This window comes from Nomia melanderi, chromosome 14, assembly GCF_051020985.1.
Source record: "Nomia melanderi isolate GNS246 chromosome 14, iyNomMela1, whole genome shotgun sequence".
In the NCBI taxonomy this organism is placed as follows: domain Eukaryota; kingdom Metazoa; phylum Arthropoda; class Insecta; order Hymenoptera; family Halictidae; genus Nomia; species Nomia melanderi.
The window spans coordinates 4,854,471-4,872,334 of record NC_135012.1 but is presented as its reverse complement, the minus strand read 5'-3'; the positions used below and the strand labels follow the sequence as shown (position 1 = coordinate 4,872,334).

At 50.0% G+C, this 17,864-nt stretch overlaps 1 protein-coding gene across 5 annotated transcripts in view; it reads left to right on the top strand.

Annotated features, from left to right (window-relative positions):
- The window catches only part of LOC116427157 (growth/differentiation factor 8), a 40,689-nt gene extending 34,120 nt beyond the window's left edge, over positions 1-6,569 (top strand). For all 5 annotated transcript variants that reach the window (XM_076373563.1, XM_076373561.1, XM_076373562.1 and 2 more), the window contains exons 5-6: positions 1,511-2,120; positions 2,819-6,569. In XM_076373563.1, coding sequence (XP_076229678.1) covers positions 1,511-2,120; positions 2,819-3,038 — 830 coding nt within the window. In that variant the 3' untranslated portion in view covers positions 3,039-6,569. The remainder of the gene's footprint in view (positions 1-1,510; positions 2,121-2,818) is intronic.
- Positions 6,570-17,864: the final 11,295 nt, after the last annotated feature.

The following is a 17,864-nucleotide window of genomic DNA, read 5'->3' as shown; positions in this document are numbered from 1 at the left end:
TTAATTACCCAGCGAAAGAGGAAAGCCGTGAATCGATTAACGCGCGTCATTCTCCTCCGCCTCCCCCCGGAAACGGGGGGGAGAGTCGGTTCGCGTCGGTCGTCCCTGAAAACGCGAATTTGCGCGAAGGTCGGTGGTCGGAGCGAGGGAAAAGAGGCTCGCGCGACGTCGGCCCGTCGAATTGACGCAATTAGCCGCGACAAATTGATTCGGGCCCGCGCGTCGGGGGACACGGACGGATCTCCGAGAAACGTAATTGCTCGTTTCCATGGCGGGCGGGCAGGCATCTCGGCGGAAATCGGCGGATTCGGGCGGCGGCTTCTCTCCTCTCCTCTCCTCTCGCCTCCTCTCGGCTAAATTATCTCGCGACGCGGGTAAAACGCGACAGCCGACGGTGACAGTGACGACGATACAACACGGGCGCCCCGTTGTTCTCGAGCGTTCCGCGCGGTAATTATTAAACGAGCTGTCCCTCCCGTGCCGTAGCAATTACTGTGCAGCTCTCGCGTTAGCTACATCGACCGCCAAGCTGAAAGTGCACAGGGGCAAGGGGGTTGTTCCACTCACTATACCGCCTCGGCTTCCGACGCGTGAATGTTATTGGCGCGCAATGACAAAGAATGCAACAGAAACAGAACGAAACTGTACCGAGACCCGAGCATCTCGAGAACAGTCCATTTACCACCACCGTGCATTTTCAGCTTGACGATCGATGTATCTAAGAGCTGCACAGTAATCGTGCCGGAATGATCAATCGGGAATCGGCCACCTAGTTTCCCGCGCGTTCCGCGAACCGTCCCGTCGCGCTGGAAACCGCACGGAAAAAAAGGAAGGAACGTTTCGTTCTCTGGAAAAGGCGCGGAGGCGGCCCGGGTTCGGAGAAGCCGGTTGCCCCCTTGGATCCAGTCGAACGGACCGGGACGAGTCCGTTTAGAAGCGGACGATCGGTCGGGATCGATCCGTCGGCGGCGGGCACCGATCGATCGGTTCGAGGAAAAATGTGGTAGTTCGCGTAACGGTACCGATTTCAGCTGGCTTTGCCCTTGATGGAAGCGGTCGCCTCGGCTCGCCGAGCGATGACCCGAATAGAGTCGGCCGGGGCTAACGCGCTTCCCTAACGCGTACATAAATCTGCCGCGGCGTTTTTCCTGCGCTCCTTTTCCGTCCCCGCGGCGCGGATCGCCGCAACGACGACGTAGGTCGGGTCGAAAGAACGGCGGCGGCCGTCGTCGGGGTAAATGTCGGACGCACGTGCGTGCGACCGCGATCGGCGAGCTCTCCTCTCCTTTTTACCATTCCCCCTCCGTGTCCCTCCGTCCTGGTGCCGGTAAGAAACCCGCCATCGCCGTCGCCGCTTCGCTCTCCGGTCGTTGATTTATTGCCAATCGCGATGGACGCCGAACGGATCCGATCGCGCGGCGATCCCATCGGGACGACCCATTCACTGGAAAATCCATCTCGATCGTCCGCGTGCGTTGGCACTGGGAAAGTCACGATTGTTGGGTTGCAGATCAGAGGCTAAGGCATTCGAAGGGCAGCCTTGACGTCCTCTACTTCAAGTTCTCCGACAAGGTGGTGCAACACCGCGTCACCAGGGCGGAGCTGTCGCTCTGGATATGGGGCAGCGGCCAGGACTCCGCGGAGCTGGACAAGTCCGGTGACCTGGAGAACCACGAAGACAGCGGCCCGGTCACGATCACGCTGCAGAGGATCCTTCGTGGGGCCAGCGAGACGGGCAGCCCTTTGCTCGGCCCGCCGCTCACCACGAAGCACCCCAGGCCCATCGGCCGCGGCGGCAACTGGGTCACCATAGAACTACGGAGGATGGTGGCCGAATGGTTCAAACATCCCAGGGACAACCTAGGCGTTGCTCTCAAGATATCCGGCCCGGGCGGCAATCACCGCAGGAACTCGAAGCTGGTCGAGACGAACCCCGGCGCCGAGTACGCGCCGTACCTCGAGGTGCAGACGCAGGAGCTGGAGTCCCGGAGGGGGGCGAGGATCAAACGGAACATAGGACTGAACTGCGACGAGGCCAGCCAGGAGACTAGGTGCTGTCGGTACAAGCTCACCGTCGACTTTGAGAAGTTCGGCTGGGATTGGATAATCGCGCCCAAGAAGTGAGTACAGCGTCGAGTTTATGGTAGACCTCGTCTAAATTTCGATTAGCGAGGAATGTGAGAATGTCTGTTTCGGGTATCTAGCTGGACAAGTCCTAATTGATATATGAATTATCGAATAAAAGAAATGCTTTTCTATAGAAACTGTGTATAATATATAATGAATTTATTTAATGTTCGCGTTGGATCGTTCATTGGGATTCGTAGAAAGCATATTAAATTCCAGCTGCAAATATTTGCAATTCTGCATAATTTTCACTCCTTAGCTGGAAATATCGAAATTAGTGGGAAACAGATCACGATTTGTATCTTGGGTCTTCTATCCGGTTGGATTGACACTAGAACTACCAAGCAGTCGAGTTAACTTGAACATTTTTCTGTAGAAACCCCAAGAGTGCATCTATCGAGACTTCGATCACTCAGAACTTAGTTTGCGTGTCACTAAAACAATTTCTTTACAACTTCAGAGAAGAATCTATTGTTTTTTTAGTAATTATAGAAGAATTTAGGAATGGTCATTTTGACCCATCCGGTAGTTCTAGTGTTCACCACGCCACTGCGATGGTCCAGTACACAGATTCATCCTACAGTCTTCCTCTAAAACTTCAATTCCCAGTGTCCTCACACGAAAACACCAAACCTTCGATTGTTTCTCACGAATCGACGTAATAGACGCATCGTCGATTTTCTTGGCGCAGATACGACGCGAATTACTGTTCGGGCGACTGTCCGATGGCGTTTCTGCAGTCTTACCCGAACACCCATATCGTCAGCCTGGCGTTGCCGCCGAACAACACCGGGCCGTGCTGTGCTCCGAGGAAGCTGTCCGAGATCACGATCCTCTACTTCGACAACGAGTACCAGATCGTGTTCTCCCGGCTGCCGGGCATGGTCGTCGAGAGATGCGGATGCACATAGTCCACCGTACGACTCGACGAGGGACGACGACGACGACGACGAAGACGACGACGACGACGACGACGACGACGACGACGACGACGAGGAAGAAGAAGAAGAAGAAGAGCAGCACCAGGAGGAGGAGGAGGAGGAGAAGGAAGAGGAGGAGGAGGATGCTACCGGAACGATGCTCGCCGAGCCTGTCCCGCGACCCGCGATCATCGTCGACGGTTGTTCACGTTTCCTTTCTTATTTTTCTATTCTTTTCTTCTCGACGTTCTTCTTGCTTTCCTTCCGTTCGCCCGCCGACAGACTTTCGATCGCGGCTCGATCATCGACCGGTCCTCTTCGTCGTCGCGTCCGATCCTCGACGACTCCTCGTCCGACAGACCGAAAGTGCCTTGTTTCCGGGGTGTGTTTTAGTGCCGCGATACTCACTCTCTCCCTTGCCCTCCCGCCCCTTCCTCCTCCAGCCCCCCCCGCCCCCACCAGCACCCACCCCCGAACGGTTGAACAAGGAGGCCGGAGTTCGTCGAGCGACGAAACACGAACGTTTCTCACCCGGTTTCACTCGACGAACGTTTTGATCGGCGAGCAGGCAGGCGGTGGCTGCGAAGCGGTTGCAGCGGCAACCACGGGCGCCCGAGGACGGATCGAAAGATCGAAGATCGCCGATCTTCGAGGAAGAGCACCTCCCGATGCGACGGTGGTCCACGACGACGACGATGACGACGATGGTGACGGTCCATGGCAAAGGCGGATAGTTCCTAGAGTCACGGTATTATTTTTATGGTGTCGATGCGTTTGCACCTGATCTAAGAGAACGACCCCGCGAAAGAATTATTTTTTATACGGGAGCTTGTTGCATTTTTCGCAGGAAAAGAACTGAAAAATGAAGGAAGATACAAAGATCACTCTCTCTCTCTCTTTCTTTTTCTCTCTCTTTCTCTCTCTCTCTCTCTTATTCTCTCTCTATCGGTCTGTATATCTCTGTGCCTCTTTCTCTCTGTCTCTCTCTTTCTCTCTTTCTTTCGCTGTCTCTCTATCTCTCTCCTCGTCTGTCGAGTACGAACTGTTCGATACAGAGAGAATTCGCGCGAAACGGAAGTCGCTTTCAGAAAAGAAAAGCGAACGACATTGAAAGGAGGATTTGTTTCCGGTACAGTCGTCGCGTTGATCGGTGAAAACATGTTGGCCAAAAAGATCTCGGTGTACAGTGAAATCGTTGTTTCTCCCTTTCTCGTTTCTCTCTCTCTCTCTTTCTCTCTCTCTCTCTCTCTCTCTCTCTCTCTCTGTCTTTCTCTCTGTCTTTCGCAGTTTATACATACACATCCTTTCTCAACGAAGCGTGCGAGCGCGTGTACGGAGAGTGCGTGTGAGTTCCGTGTAAATACGTCGTAAACTTAGGCTGTCGTTTCATTGTCGCTTCCTTCACGAATCTCTCCCGAATCTTTCTTCTTCTAGAAAGCGGAGTCGGACGAAATGCGATCCGATCGTGCGGACCGTGGGTTCGATCGCCGGCCGCTTCTCGAAGCTTCTCATTAGACTTCGAACGAACCATGGAAGAGACCGATCGGCGATCGAATCGATGGTCGAGCTCGAGTCGTCGCTGGTACATTTTTGCTGGGAACTCTCCGGTTTTCAGACGCGATTGGCTAGTTACGACGTGGCGCGGTACGTGCCGCTGATGCATCGACGGTAGGTTCCGTCGGATCTGTCCCAGACTATCGGTTTCCGGTTCGTCGCGTGACATCGACGTGTTTCGAAATGTCAGCTTTTCCAAGTCCAATGTTAACCCTTTGTACTCCAGAAGTGTCTCGCTGCAAATACTCGGCATCCTCTAATGAGACGCGGACGACGTTTTCTGAAACTAGAGAAATCGCGCGCAAATCGGGGAACGAGGCTATTTTACTTCAACATTTCACGTATCGATGTATTCTATAAAGTTTAATATCACAATTTAACATTAAACATGAAACTTTACAATTTTCCTGTGTCGAACCAATTAACCGAGAGGCGCCTCTAAAGTGCAAAGAGTTAAAATATCAGTGACAAGTTCTACAATCACCGCGAAACCAAAATTCCAAAACAAACTTCCTACACCGTTGCGTCGACGTTGATTCGCAGCGTTGAAACGGTGATCGATCCTAAATATCGACGCGTGCGTCAGCGATGCGCATCGAAACGCGTGGCAAGCCGATCGCGCACGGAAACAGCAACGAAACGCTCGCAGCCCGTCGCGAGTCGAGGGACTTCCGTAGCGCGCAAGGATTCGAGACGATTCCTCTTCTTCGAAGAATCGCGAGTCCGCGAGAAAGACGATCGATCGTGTGCGCTACGGGGGTCGTTCGCGTGGTCCTCGCGTTCGGGCGGGAAGGAGGAATTTCCACGCGTATAATCGATAGCTAGACGTCGATGGAACGCATCGGTGGCAATTATAATTTATATGTGTACGTGTATCGTGGCCAACTCGCGTCCTTCGTCGCGGTCGAACGATAACGACACCCGGATGGAAGGACGAGGCTCGACGACGACGTTGTTTTATAATCGATCCCGCGCCCCATGCGATTCGGTGTAAATTATGGTGTAGTAATCGTTGTGATATCTAGTTGCTTGGCTCGAGAGCACGCCGACCGCGAATAGCGTCCCAGCGTTGGCCGAGGACCCGGACGGTTCCTCGCCGAGAGAGCTCTGTTCTCGTAATCCTTGTACGGATAGAAACGTTTTCCTGTGATTCTCTTCTCTCGTTCTTTCCTTTCTCGCCCACCCCTTTCGTTCTCCTCTCAGTCTTCTTCAGTTCCTTCGTTTCCGTTCCCTGGAACAGGCTCGGCAACCTAATACTCTTTCATCTTAGATCTATTACTCTGTTTAGTTCGCGTATGAAATAATTACAATTGATTTTAGATCGTTTCGATTGAACATTCTTCGTTTACATATTCTAGAACCTTCCAAATGTAAACAGGTTGCCGACCCCTGCCCCGGGTAAACGTAGAAATTCTACGTTAGGACCGATCGATCCGGAAGCACTGATCGAGATCCGCGTTTTCTCGGCTCCGAAACGAGAATCGTCGGAGCATCGATATCGTTCTATGGTTCTGTTGCGCGTTATGTTTCGAAGAACGGTCCCTGAAATGATTAGGGCCATCTTCGTTCTCTCTTCATCCCCTTCCCAGTTTTCATTTCGATTCGCTGTCATCCGCTTCTTCGCCTCTTCCCTCCGTTTCCATTTTCTTCTCGTTGCTCCCTCCACGGATCTTCTTCGCTTCCCTATCTGTAAACGATCACATACACAGATACACATATACACACACAAAGACACACCTATAAACACACACGCAGACGCTAGTTTCTCTCCTCCTGATTCCCATTTCTTCGTTTGTTTGTCAGTGTACCTATAATTAAAGAAAAGGAAAAAAAGAAAAGTAATGGAATTGTGTACTCCCAGTATCGAAACGAGGGCGGCGAATACTGCATACTTATTATATATAACGTGTACTTCCTAGGTAGAGAGTATTCATAGAATATTTATTCGCTGAAATAAATGGTTTTTCGATGAAAGGTGGTCTCGATTTATTTATCATCGCGGCGGCCGCCGCGAGACGAGGAGAACACGCTTGCGAGTGTTTGTTTCGCCGGCTCGTTGCATCTGGCCCCGGAATGTTTCCGTTTCTTTCCAATCGCGCCGGAGATTCCACGGTCCGACGACACGCAGCGATAAACTTTCGGGCCACAAAAAACGATTATTGTTCGCGCCGCGGTCCGGTTTATTTTCTTCTCCGCGCCGCGGAATCAATTAAACCACGCGGAATCCCGGAGGATCTACAAAAGTGAAACGCACGCGAGACGTTCGCGGCGGAACCGCGCGCTTATCGATTCCCTTTCGGCATAATCGGGACGCGAGGAAGTTCTCTCTTATCTTTATCCCCGCGAGACGGAAGAGAAGCGTTCGTTTCTCCGTTCCGCGAAAACGAACGCGCGTCGCTCGTGTCCGCGCAGCAGCCTTAAACGCTATTTTCGTTTCACGGATGCGACGAGATTTTCGGCGGGGACTCGCGGGGCGCGCGAGTCCTTTCCCCGAAATCGGGGAATCGCCGGAACCTCTTGCACGCGGTTCCCTATTTTTACCGAGGGAAATAACGCGGCACGATATTCAATATTTTTAATTTTTATCTCGGGTCGAAGTTGAAGTTCGCCGTATATCGTTCGTCGCTTACGTTTCTCGTCTGTTCTTTCGCTCGTCTTCTTTTTTTCAGCTGCGAGTCGAATTAACAAAAGCAGAGATTACGTTCTTCGCGTCTTTTCCGCGTGGTCTCGACGCGGGCGTCGGATCGAGATCGATGACTCGGGTTTGGTAAAGGTAGACGGGGAAGAGGGACGAAACGATTGCAGTGGGGTACTTTTCTGTAAGAACGGTAGCGTGTTTGAAGGAAAATATTACGTAAGTTGTTAATGCAAGTAATGCAGTGGTCAGGAGGTAGAAGGATCGAGGAAAAGGAATGTGCTCTTCGAACTAAGAAAATCGTTATGTTATTGGGTGTTTATTATGAGTTAACGTATAGATAAGTAACGAAATTTTTATGGGAACACTATGTTAAAGTATGTACTGTAAAGAACATACGAATTATAGTTTTAATATGTTTAATTTCGATTTCTCATACTACAAAGTAATTTTTGCAATTTTGTATTACATGTTTCATTCAAGTCTAATCGCCTGTTCGAGTTCCTTTATGTTAGTGTGCTGCTTCGAATTTCTTTAAATTCCTGACTGATCGCGTCTCGTTAATTTCCTATTAACCGTTTGCGCCAAGTGCCAAGTGGTGCGATCGATTTTGTTTCGATTCAGACACTCAATGACGCTTTCCTATTTTTACACAAAAAGATTCGAAATAATGTGGACGTTTCGTATGTTTGTTCCGAAGTTGGTGATCGCAGAAATGAAAACAAATAATCAGAAGGAAAATAGATAAATAAATTTCATTTGATTCTACGAACCGATAGGCTCTTAGACAGTGCACCGAATGCAGGACTGCCTTCAACTTCTAACGTTCGTTTCCAGAAGCCGAATGAGCATTCAAGTCTCAAACACTAAACTTCCGCTAAACCAAACGGTCATTGGTGACCGGAACGTCCAAATAGTTCGAGAACAATTACAATTAAGAGAAATGATATCGAATAAAACTATTTAGCAACGTAAGCAGTTAGATAACAGTGTAACAGGAACAACGTAATACTGAATTATTGATAATTGTTTCTAATTATCTATTTCTATTTGCCTATGTGTAACTTCCGTTTGCCTTTGTTACAAAGGAAAAACGTCAGTCTCTCGTTAGGCGAATAACTTAAATTTGTCATTCGCATTTTTCAATTTTCCATATCGACGCTCGAGGTCGTCATTGCGGCGACATTCAACCGCAAACGATTAATGTATCTTCAGAAATTCTAGTGTTCTTATAGAAATTTCGTCGACTGTATCTCTTAACCCTCTATGGGCCCATGTAACTTTGAAGTCACATATCAGTATATTGGCATCGCGTTGGTTTATTTCTTTTTGCATGCAACTTTTATACGCTCAGGCGTGAAAGTTTAACGTCATTGTAACTTGAAAGTTACCGAATATATTCGTTTGATGAAATTATGGAAACTATTGAATACATTGTTGATTCGTAATCATATGTGGATATTTATTAATTTTGTACTGCATAGATTTTGTTATAATCGTGAACAAGAATTCGGCCCATAGAGGGTGAACGAGGCTCGCGTTGCGGAGCGAATCTATCGAAGATTATTACAATCTCAGCTTCGAAACAATTGGCAGTTTCCCGGAAACTCGGAATCGCTTCTGTCGAAAGTCTCGCGTGATTCGATAGGCAGCAGAAAACTTTACAGAGGTTCACAGGAAGCATCCTCGAAACGGTTCGAGTCTCCCGCGATAGATTCGAAGCGGTCGGAAGCCGGTCACTTGTTTGTTCGGCGCGTTTGACCAAGAACTATTGCCCCTCGCATGCCGGCCAACCGTTTGTCAATTTATCTACAATGTACGGCTTCATTTTAACGAGTCATTAATCGAACCGCAGGGCCCGATTAGAGTGGAGCGACTCGCGCAACCCGCTCCGCGGGATATACATAGCCGTTTCTGTTCCCTCTTCCACGTTCCGTTCCGCGTAACGCTTCTCCCTCCCGCGCGGCCGGCGTGCGTGTCTGCTTGAAACGAGGCTCCGCGACCGATCACGTGATAATCGAACGGCTACGCGATTCCATACGCTTTTCGTATCGTCTCGAAACTTTTCGACCCGATGGAGATCGGAACGATATTCGCCGAGGGTTTCTCGTTAGGGATCAGATTAAAACGTTGACTGCCACGGTGGTCATCGATGACCGGAGCTTCTAGATCGCTTGAGAACGACAATAAGAAACTTCATGTCGAATGAAAATATTTAGTAATATAAGTGAGTAGATAATAGTGCAACATTAGTACTGTGATATCGGATTAGTAATTATTTTTATCATTTATTTTTACGAAAGTGTTAACATACAAAATGCTAAAAATTCTCAGTCACCGGTGAGCGGAGCTTCCAAATAGTTTGAGAACAATTGCAATAAGAGAGATTATATCGAATAAAAGTATTTGGTAACGTAAGCAGTTAGATAATAGCGTGATAGGAATAACGTAATACTGAATCATTGATCATTGTTTCTAATTATCTATTTCTATTTGCCTATCTGTTTAACTTCCGTTTGCCTTTGTTACAAAACAATAAATATTGTCATAACAAAGCGCTCCAAGTTCTCGTGGCAGTCAACGTGTTAACCCGTTTAGCTACAGCGGGACTAGCCGTGAAGCTACACCTCTGTACGGGAGGTTTCTACGGGAACTTCGTTACCGAAGTTACCTTTTCTACGGGAACTCGTGTCCGACGGCTCCACATTGGTTAATTATGCTCGACGATGCTTTAACCGATTGTCGAGAACGCATTTCGAGCTCGTTTTATACCAGAATCCACGATGCGATCTCACGCGAAGCGATCGAGCAGTCGCGAGGTGACGCTGCTGCTTCGAATTTCGCGCGTTTTATTCGCGGCCCCTGCAACCAGTAACCACTGGCACTTTCTTTTCATCTAGTATGATCGAACGACGGGCGGTTAGACGATGCAGTTGCAGCTTGGAAGGCTGGGATCGCGATTTCTGGGCGCCGCGGCGGATCGGCGCGGGACGTGCTCAGCGTTGCTCGAGAGAAGAGCCCTGGGATGGCTCAGTTGCAAGAAGGGTTTCTCGCTGTGCGTTTTGTTTGTAGTTCCGGTTGAAAATGAAATCAGAACAGACTTGAAACTCAGCAATTACGCTATAGTATTGTATTTGGTACTGTAGGGAGATCGCTCGATGCCTAGACCGATTAATGTGGGTCTGATCGATCAGTTTTCACCTTTACCACGACGCCAATTTGTAATTCAAGTCGCTCAGAAGCAAATTTCAATCAGCCCATTTTTCCAAATTTTCTGCTTTCTGTACATTTTAACGCGTTAAGCGCCACGGAAATCTTAAGCGTTTTCCCGTAGAGTTCTTTCCGTTGTAGCAAAGAAAAGCGGGAATAATTACGATTTATTTGGCGTCACTGTTTGCATTACACTATTATCAACATAATTACGTTATTAAAGATTTTCATTTCACACCGGTTATCTGGTATGTTACGATTGTTCATTCGGAAACGTCAGTCACCAGTGACTGACATGGCGCTTAACGTGTTAATGGAATAAATAACATTCCTTTTAATTATTCAAGGATTCACTCGTTTCTTCGTGTCTTCTAGGTGAGAAACATTAAGCCGAGACATTAATTTCCATAATTTTTCCTTTCCGAACCGACTTGGCTTCTGAGTGACGCATTCGTCGATACGATTACGTGTAACCGATCGAAAGTATAAACAAAACAAACGCACGACGCAAGACCCCATTGCCCCCGTGCCATTCCGTTAGTGGTGCAATCGTCTCTTGACAGTATTTACCCACGTGGGACGTCGCGGGGAACAGGAACGGTAAGTGGATCGTTCGTAAAACGCGATAAATCCGCGGCGCAAAAGCTGCGATTCGGCAACGAATTTCGACGAGCGGTCTCCCTCTGGCGGTCAGCTGGCGCGAGTAATCCTCCGTTCCTCGGCGAGCGCAGCTCGCTCGCTGCACTCTTTATTAATCCCATTAATGGCGCCGGCTACTACTTCTTTTTTATTTTCTCTCTCTCTCTCTCTCTCTCTCTCTCTCTCTCTCTCTCTCTTTCTCTCTCATTCTGTCGCCGCATTAAACGGTCGATAGGGGAGCACCGGGTGGCGCGAGCTCGTCGCTCGAGAGAATCGAGAGAAGCTTATCTTATTCGCGAGCGGATCGAAAGGGTGCCAAGGAAAATCGGCTGTCGCCGCAGCGATCTCGCCCGACCGGCTGGCCCCTCCGATCCGGAGCAGGAGCGACGATAAATCCGCGATAAATCTCGCACTCGTCGAACAATTGCTTCCGCCACGAATGTATGCCGCGCGACGTTCTTCTATCTCCGTGACCCAGTACGCGTCGGCGGGGTGCACGCGGGACGCGACTGTTCCACGAACGCTAGAGCCGCGTGTAGCTTTCTTTGGATACGGGAATATATGTTACTTGTATCTTTCGGATGTTTGTCGTCCGAGAAGCGGTCCAACGTGTTGAGCCAGTTCGCTGAGGAACCAGCGGGAATCGCGAATTAGATTGGTCAGAGTTTCGATTTCGGATCAGGCGTATTTCGAGTATTTGGAATACACCTTGAAGGTGGATACGTGGATTGTTGCGAAGGTCAGCGAGGAGCTACTTCAAAGAATCCCGACTGGCGTGGTCGGAAGATTGTTGAAATCAGGGAACGATGAAATAAAATTGAACGAGTCGGCCTGGGACTGCGAAAGGCGAGGAGGATTTTCAGAGAGGAGACGATGATCGCAAGGGGAATCGAGAATGCACAGTGGGGTATTATTAAAAGTTCATATGAAAGTTAGGCAGTTCTTCGCTACGCGCTCTATCTTTAACCCTTTGAACTCTGTAGGCTCCAATATTGCACCAGTTCTAATATTAAATATTTTAATGAATTTTAACCCTTAGCACTCCAGATGGTTTTGTAATCGATCAGCAACTGCAACTAATTTTTATGGTGTCTCTAGCGAAAATGAAAAATGCTATAACATTCCTTCGATCTTTTAATAAAAATCTAATAATTAATAATAGGAAATCTAATAATTTTAGGATAGTTTCTTTGATTCATTAAAATATTTAATATTATAACTGGTGCAATATTGGAGCCAACAGAGTTCAAAGGGTTAAGAAAACTACCTTAAGATTATTAGATCTTCCAAATATACAAAGTTTGTACTGAGAAGGGAATTAAAGGTCTGAGAGATATAACATTGTTAATTTTCAGTAGGACTACTATAAAAATTTGGTAAGAGTCGCTGACATATCACAAAACTATCTGGAGTGCTAAGGGTTAATAGTTCATTACCTCTCCACCATGAATCATTGTGTAAATACCGACATTTCAACGTAACTATAATATAATTGCACATTATTTTACATTGTTGCATTACATTCTCATATTTTCCTGTAAGAAGTCGATACAGAACCTGTCTTCAATTTTGCCTGTTCGGACCAGGCAAATACCCCACTGTGCGTCGCTGGTTCGCCTTGTCGCGCGTCGCCGCTGGACATCGTGCGGCCGTTAGGTGGACGGGAGCGGACAAGTCAGCCAGTTGACTTTACGGCAGTCAACTGTTTCGCCAGACGTGCCAATTCTCGTTTTATTGTTTTTCTTCGACGGCGCCTCGAGGCACTCGTCCTTGCCGACGGTCGGGTTAGTGCTCCCCTTTCGCCGAAACAGAAACACGAAAATCCGCCCGCCGCGGCGACGCTCGTAGAACTCGGCTCGGGTTTAATTCCGTCGCCGGCGAACCGGTCGGTCGGCCGGCCGGCCGCCTCGTCCGTCGCCCGTCGCCCGTCGCCCGTCGCGACGCTCCTCTCCGCGTCAATATTTTGAAAATTTCCAAGCGTCGTCGGTCTCGTGTCGCCCCGCCGTTGCCAAGGACGAGCGGAGGCGTACCAAGGGCGCGGCAAGGGTTGCCAGCGAGATTCCAATCGAGAAATTCGGGGGATCGCGGCTCGTTTCGTGACTCCGTTTTTTCCTTTCCCTTTCCCCGCGTCGAGCCGCGCCGCTAGACTTCGCTTTCAATCGCGAGCACGTTCGATTCGATCGAATCGTCGCGGCGATCTTCGCCTCGAGAATATTCGTTCGCGACTGGGCTTTCCGCGGACGTCCGTGACTGCACGCTCGTGGAATCCTCGCGATTCGAGGTTTCTAGGCCGGAAATCGGTCGAACCGATCGCCTATCTTAATCGTATGTTAACGCGGCGTTGGTCCTCGGTGGCGCAAGAATTTGAATGGATAATGCGGCCGTGGAGCCGGTCGGTTCCATCGGTCTCTTGTTTCTCTTTGTCGCCGGTTCGCCGTCTCCGTTCCGCTGGTTCGGCGATAGGAGGTTGAGTAATCGCGGATGAAGCTCTGCATTCGGCCGATGGCAATGAGCTCTTGATGCCAGTGGCCCGAGCTTCGATCCGAGAGAACTCGCCGAGACGAGACCGTGTCTTAATAACCTTGCACTCCGGGCGCACTGCGGAGATATTGGCTGTGTCATCGGATCGGCATTTAAATTGCTAGCTCGAAACGTTGCTCGCCAAACGTTTTTCTCGTTCGCCGCGTGTAGAGGAACCGAAAGTGAACCTCAAGAAACCGACGTCCCTTTCCCTCCGTGCGCTCCACTCGATTTTTCCCCGTTCCGAGGAGGGAAAGTCGCCGCGAAGGTCGCCCCTTGTTCTCCTCTCCTCCTCGGTTGCCGCGCGCGAAAGCTCGCTCGGGAAATGCCGTGGCGGCGGTCGCGAGCCGGGCTAATAATAGCGATAACGACAATAATAATAGTAATAGCAATAATAACAAGTTGCCGAAGCGCGGGCTTTGACATAATTATCGTTACGGTGCCGGTGGCAGTCCCTAGCCCGGCGTTTTACGATCCATTCAACGAGGCGATTTAGAGCGAGCGACCGACCGACCGACCGCGGCCATTACCTGGATTTGCATTTTACGAGTGAGTAGCTCTCGCGGAGAGGTGAATGGCGGCGCGAGCATGGGCCGCCGCGCCGCGCACCGTCGGGGAAAAGGAAAAGGAAACGAACGGCGAAAGAAATCGAGGAAACGAACACGATCCGATTCGAGGCCCGCGATTCGGCCCGTGGATAGTCCTGCGACGGACTCCGGCCGCGCGTTTCTTCCGACGTAATCGAGAGGCTTCACGGATCGATCCCAACCGACGAAAAAAAAACTCACGGGGAAATTCGAAAACGCGGCGTCGCCGTTGCTTTCCCGTCGACGGCCTTTACGCGTCTGCTTAGGTAGGTGGCCACTTTACGTGCAACGATACCGACGCGTTAGTCTCGCTCGTGGCGCTCGCGATACCTTCATGTCCGCGGAGCACGGGAAATCCAAAAGCGAAAGGAAGCGGTTACGACTTCCCATTCCCGCATCGCGTATCAACAACACGGATCGCGACGCGCAGAGGCGTTCAGCCGCGCGGCGCAACCCATTTAGCCGGCATTCAATTTTGCGCAGGTTATGGACGGAGCCGCGCACGCCGGTCGGCGTGTGCCCTTAAACGGTTAGCTTAGCGAGGTTTTCGAGGAAAGCGATGACAATCGATAGAATGCTCGAGGTGTGCGTCCGTCGGAGAAAGAAAGACCGACGGCACGGTGGATAGAGTAGAAGAGGAGTGTGCGGGAGGAACGCTGGCTGGTTGGCCGTCAGAAAGAGAAAGATGAAAACAGAGAGAGAAAGACAGAATGAGAGAGAGAGAGAGCGAGAGAGAGAGAGAGAGAGAGAGAAAGAGAGAAAGAGAGAGAGAGGCCTGGGGCTCCGTCCCTTATTCGAGGGTCCCGGATGAAGTGGTGTGCCTCCTCTAGCTAGGGTACATCAACCTGGAGACTTTCCGGCGAGGGGCTCGAAGCTCGCGGGGCGGTTGCGAGGGTTGGTCTCACCGGATCGCGAAGAAGGTAGCGACACGTTTCTCTAGCTTCGTCCACGACGGTGGGCGAGATCACCGGCTTGCCGGTCGAAAGTCTGTTACGTTTGAATAAACGGGGATGAGCTGGTTTTCTGGTAACGATGACACGTTGTTTCTGACGCTCTGCGAGAAATTGATGATTGTAGGGTTACGGTGATTGAGGATTAGCGATTCTACCGGTTCTTCGAGCTATTATTCGCTTTTCATATTTCTTAGTACTCGTCTGTAATATTTCAATGCTGAGACTGGCGATCAGTTCGATTGACTTTTTGAGATTCCTTAATGGAAGCTACAAGAGTGAATCTATCGAGATTTTAAGTGATTTATAATTCAGTTCGCTAATTAAAGAATCTTGTCCTTTTAATAATCGCGCGAATGAGGAATCGGGGATGGTTTATTATTACTCGACTGATAGTTTTAATGGTCAGGAACTCGTTAGATTCATTGACGTTCCTTTAAGAACATCGCTTTCGAGAAATTGCCTTCCGGACAGAGAAACATTGGTATTTTCCCATTGTCCGGCGCGCGAACGAACGCCTACGCGTTCCACCCAATTATTCGCTTTCTTCTCTCCTACACGTGTCTCTTTTCTCTTTTTACTCGACGGTATTCCGAAGCTGCCCGGTAACGGTCCCCGGGGAAAAAAACCGGTCTGTGGAAAATATCGCGAACGTGGAAAAGCACGGCGCTCTTTCGGTTGTTTGCGCGTTCCTCCGCGTCGCCGAGGAATTCCGTGATTAGGATTATTTGCTCGATTCGACCGTTCGAGCGGCCTCTAAATTTCGTTTCTCCGTTCTTCTCTGTTCTATTCTACTCCGCTCTAACGCGACTTTTCGGCCACTTGCAGCCGTCCGACAGAAAACAGTTGACGACGAGAGCTTCAGGATATGGAATGTACAACAGATATCAGCGAAAGAAATTTCGTCTCCATGGCGAAATCGAGGTCACCTTGGGTTTTACAAATAGGAGCACATATTTTATTTTTACGATACTGCAGAAGACATCGAGACGAACTCGAAGCACATGCAACACGATATTCCGACATTATTCCAACGATATTCCGATCTAACGAACATATTACTCTTACACTAGTGGAAATGTAAAATATTCAGCTTTCCCTCGTATTCGACTTTAACATTACAAACATTATTTAACACCGAAGAGATCGAATTCGTCACGATGTCCTCTACAGCATGGTAAAAGGAATGTCCTATTTAAAACCCAAGGTGATCTCGATCTCGCCGCGGAAACAAACGATTTTCCAAATTTTTCTACTCATACCTATTACACACTGCATACCCTGTAACTCCTGCTCCAACCTGTTTTTTCTCGGCTGCAACATCCTGTACGTACGCGTTCGCATAACCGAGAGTAAGCGAGCCGATTCCGTGATCTGAACATCGCCGATAATCGAGCTCCTTTATCGAGTAAGATCGGCAGGCAGATATTTGGCGAGTCGAACAGACTCGTCCGAGGTGTTCGGATAAGCGAAGTGCTACCGTACGAAAGACGCCTGTGGTTCTTTCGGTGCGGCGCGGTTACGCGAGGAAACGAACGCAGGAATGCGGTCTCCGCTGGCTCGACGATAAGAATCTCGGCGATTCTTCCGTCGGAAAGGTGTCGTCCGCCGCGAAAGGAGGGAGCGTAGAACGATATCTACGTAGCGACAGCGAAGGCGATGCACTTGAATTAACTTACGGTGTATTTCTAGCGCTCTCCGTTTAGCTCCGGAACGCTCGCGGTGCGTTGTACACACGTCGCCGGACTCCGCGAAATTTCGAGTCCCCTCCGACGCGACGCGCGCGCGGTTCCAACGGGCCGTGAACGCGTCGTTGTCGTCGTCGTCGTCGTCGTCGTCGTCGTCGTCGTCGTCGTCGTCGCTCTCGCTAATATTAACGCGAATCGAACGAGCGCCGCGGTGTCTGTGCCGAATCGAGGCGAATCTCGCGCGGGTTTTGATCGATCCACGACTTAACGATCCTCCTCCAACGCCGGATCTTCTTGCATTCTTCTCGCGTAGACGAACGCTGAATATCATCGACGAAATCGCGGAACGCGTCGCCTTTACGTGCATCGGATCGAACAGATAACTTTATTTTTTCCAAGGTCCACTCAAACGAGTATCAATGTTTCTAACGACAGGATAAACCTCGCGACGAACGTCCGCGAACGTAGGTTTACGGGAAGACAGTTTTGTCTGTCTAGAACGTGATCGGTAATTCCTAATACCGATTCGTCGATGATCTCGCGAAGGCTGGCCTTTCCGTCCCGTGGAAACGAAATCCGGGTACAATCGCGTCGAAAGACGGGAGTACGGGCAGGAATGCTGGGATGGTGTCCTCGGTCGACAAGACGCGACGCGACGCGACGCGACGCGAGGCGACGCGCGCGCGTGCGACACACTCGACTCTCTCGGGTCTAGGCGGTATCAGAATTCCAGCGTGATTTCGAGGAGACAATAGGGGGGCCCGGGCCTCTCTCCCGCAGGCGGTGCTCGATAAATCGTCAACGCGGTTTCCAACGTGAGAGAACACCGGAGAGAGCGTTTCATCCCTTTCGAGGCTCGAGTCCCTCAGCAGCCCTTTAATCTCGGTATACAACATCGGGCTAAGAGAGAGAGAGAGGAGGCGCGCGCGGTGGCTGGCTACTTTATACTCGGAGGCTACCTGCCTGGCTGAAAGGGGAGGTATTACGGGGTTACTAAAGTGTTGTATGGCCTCCCCAAGCCCCATAAGGATAGC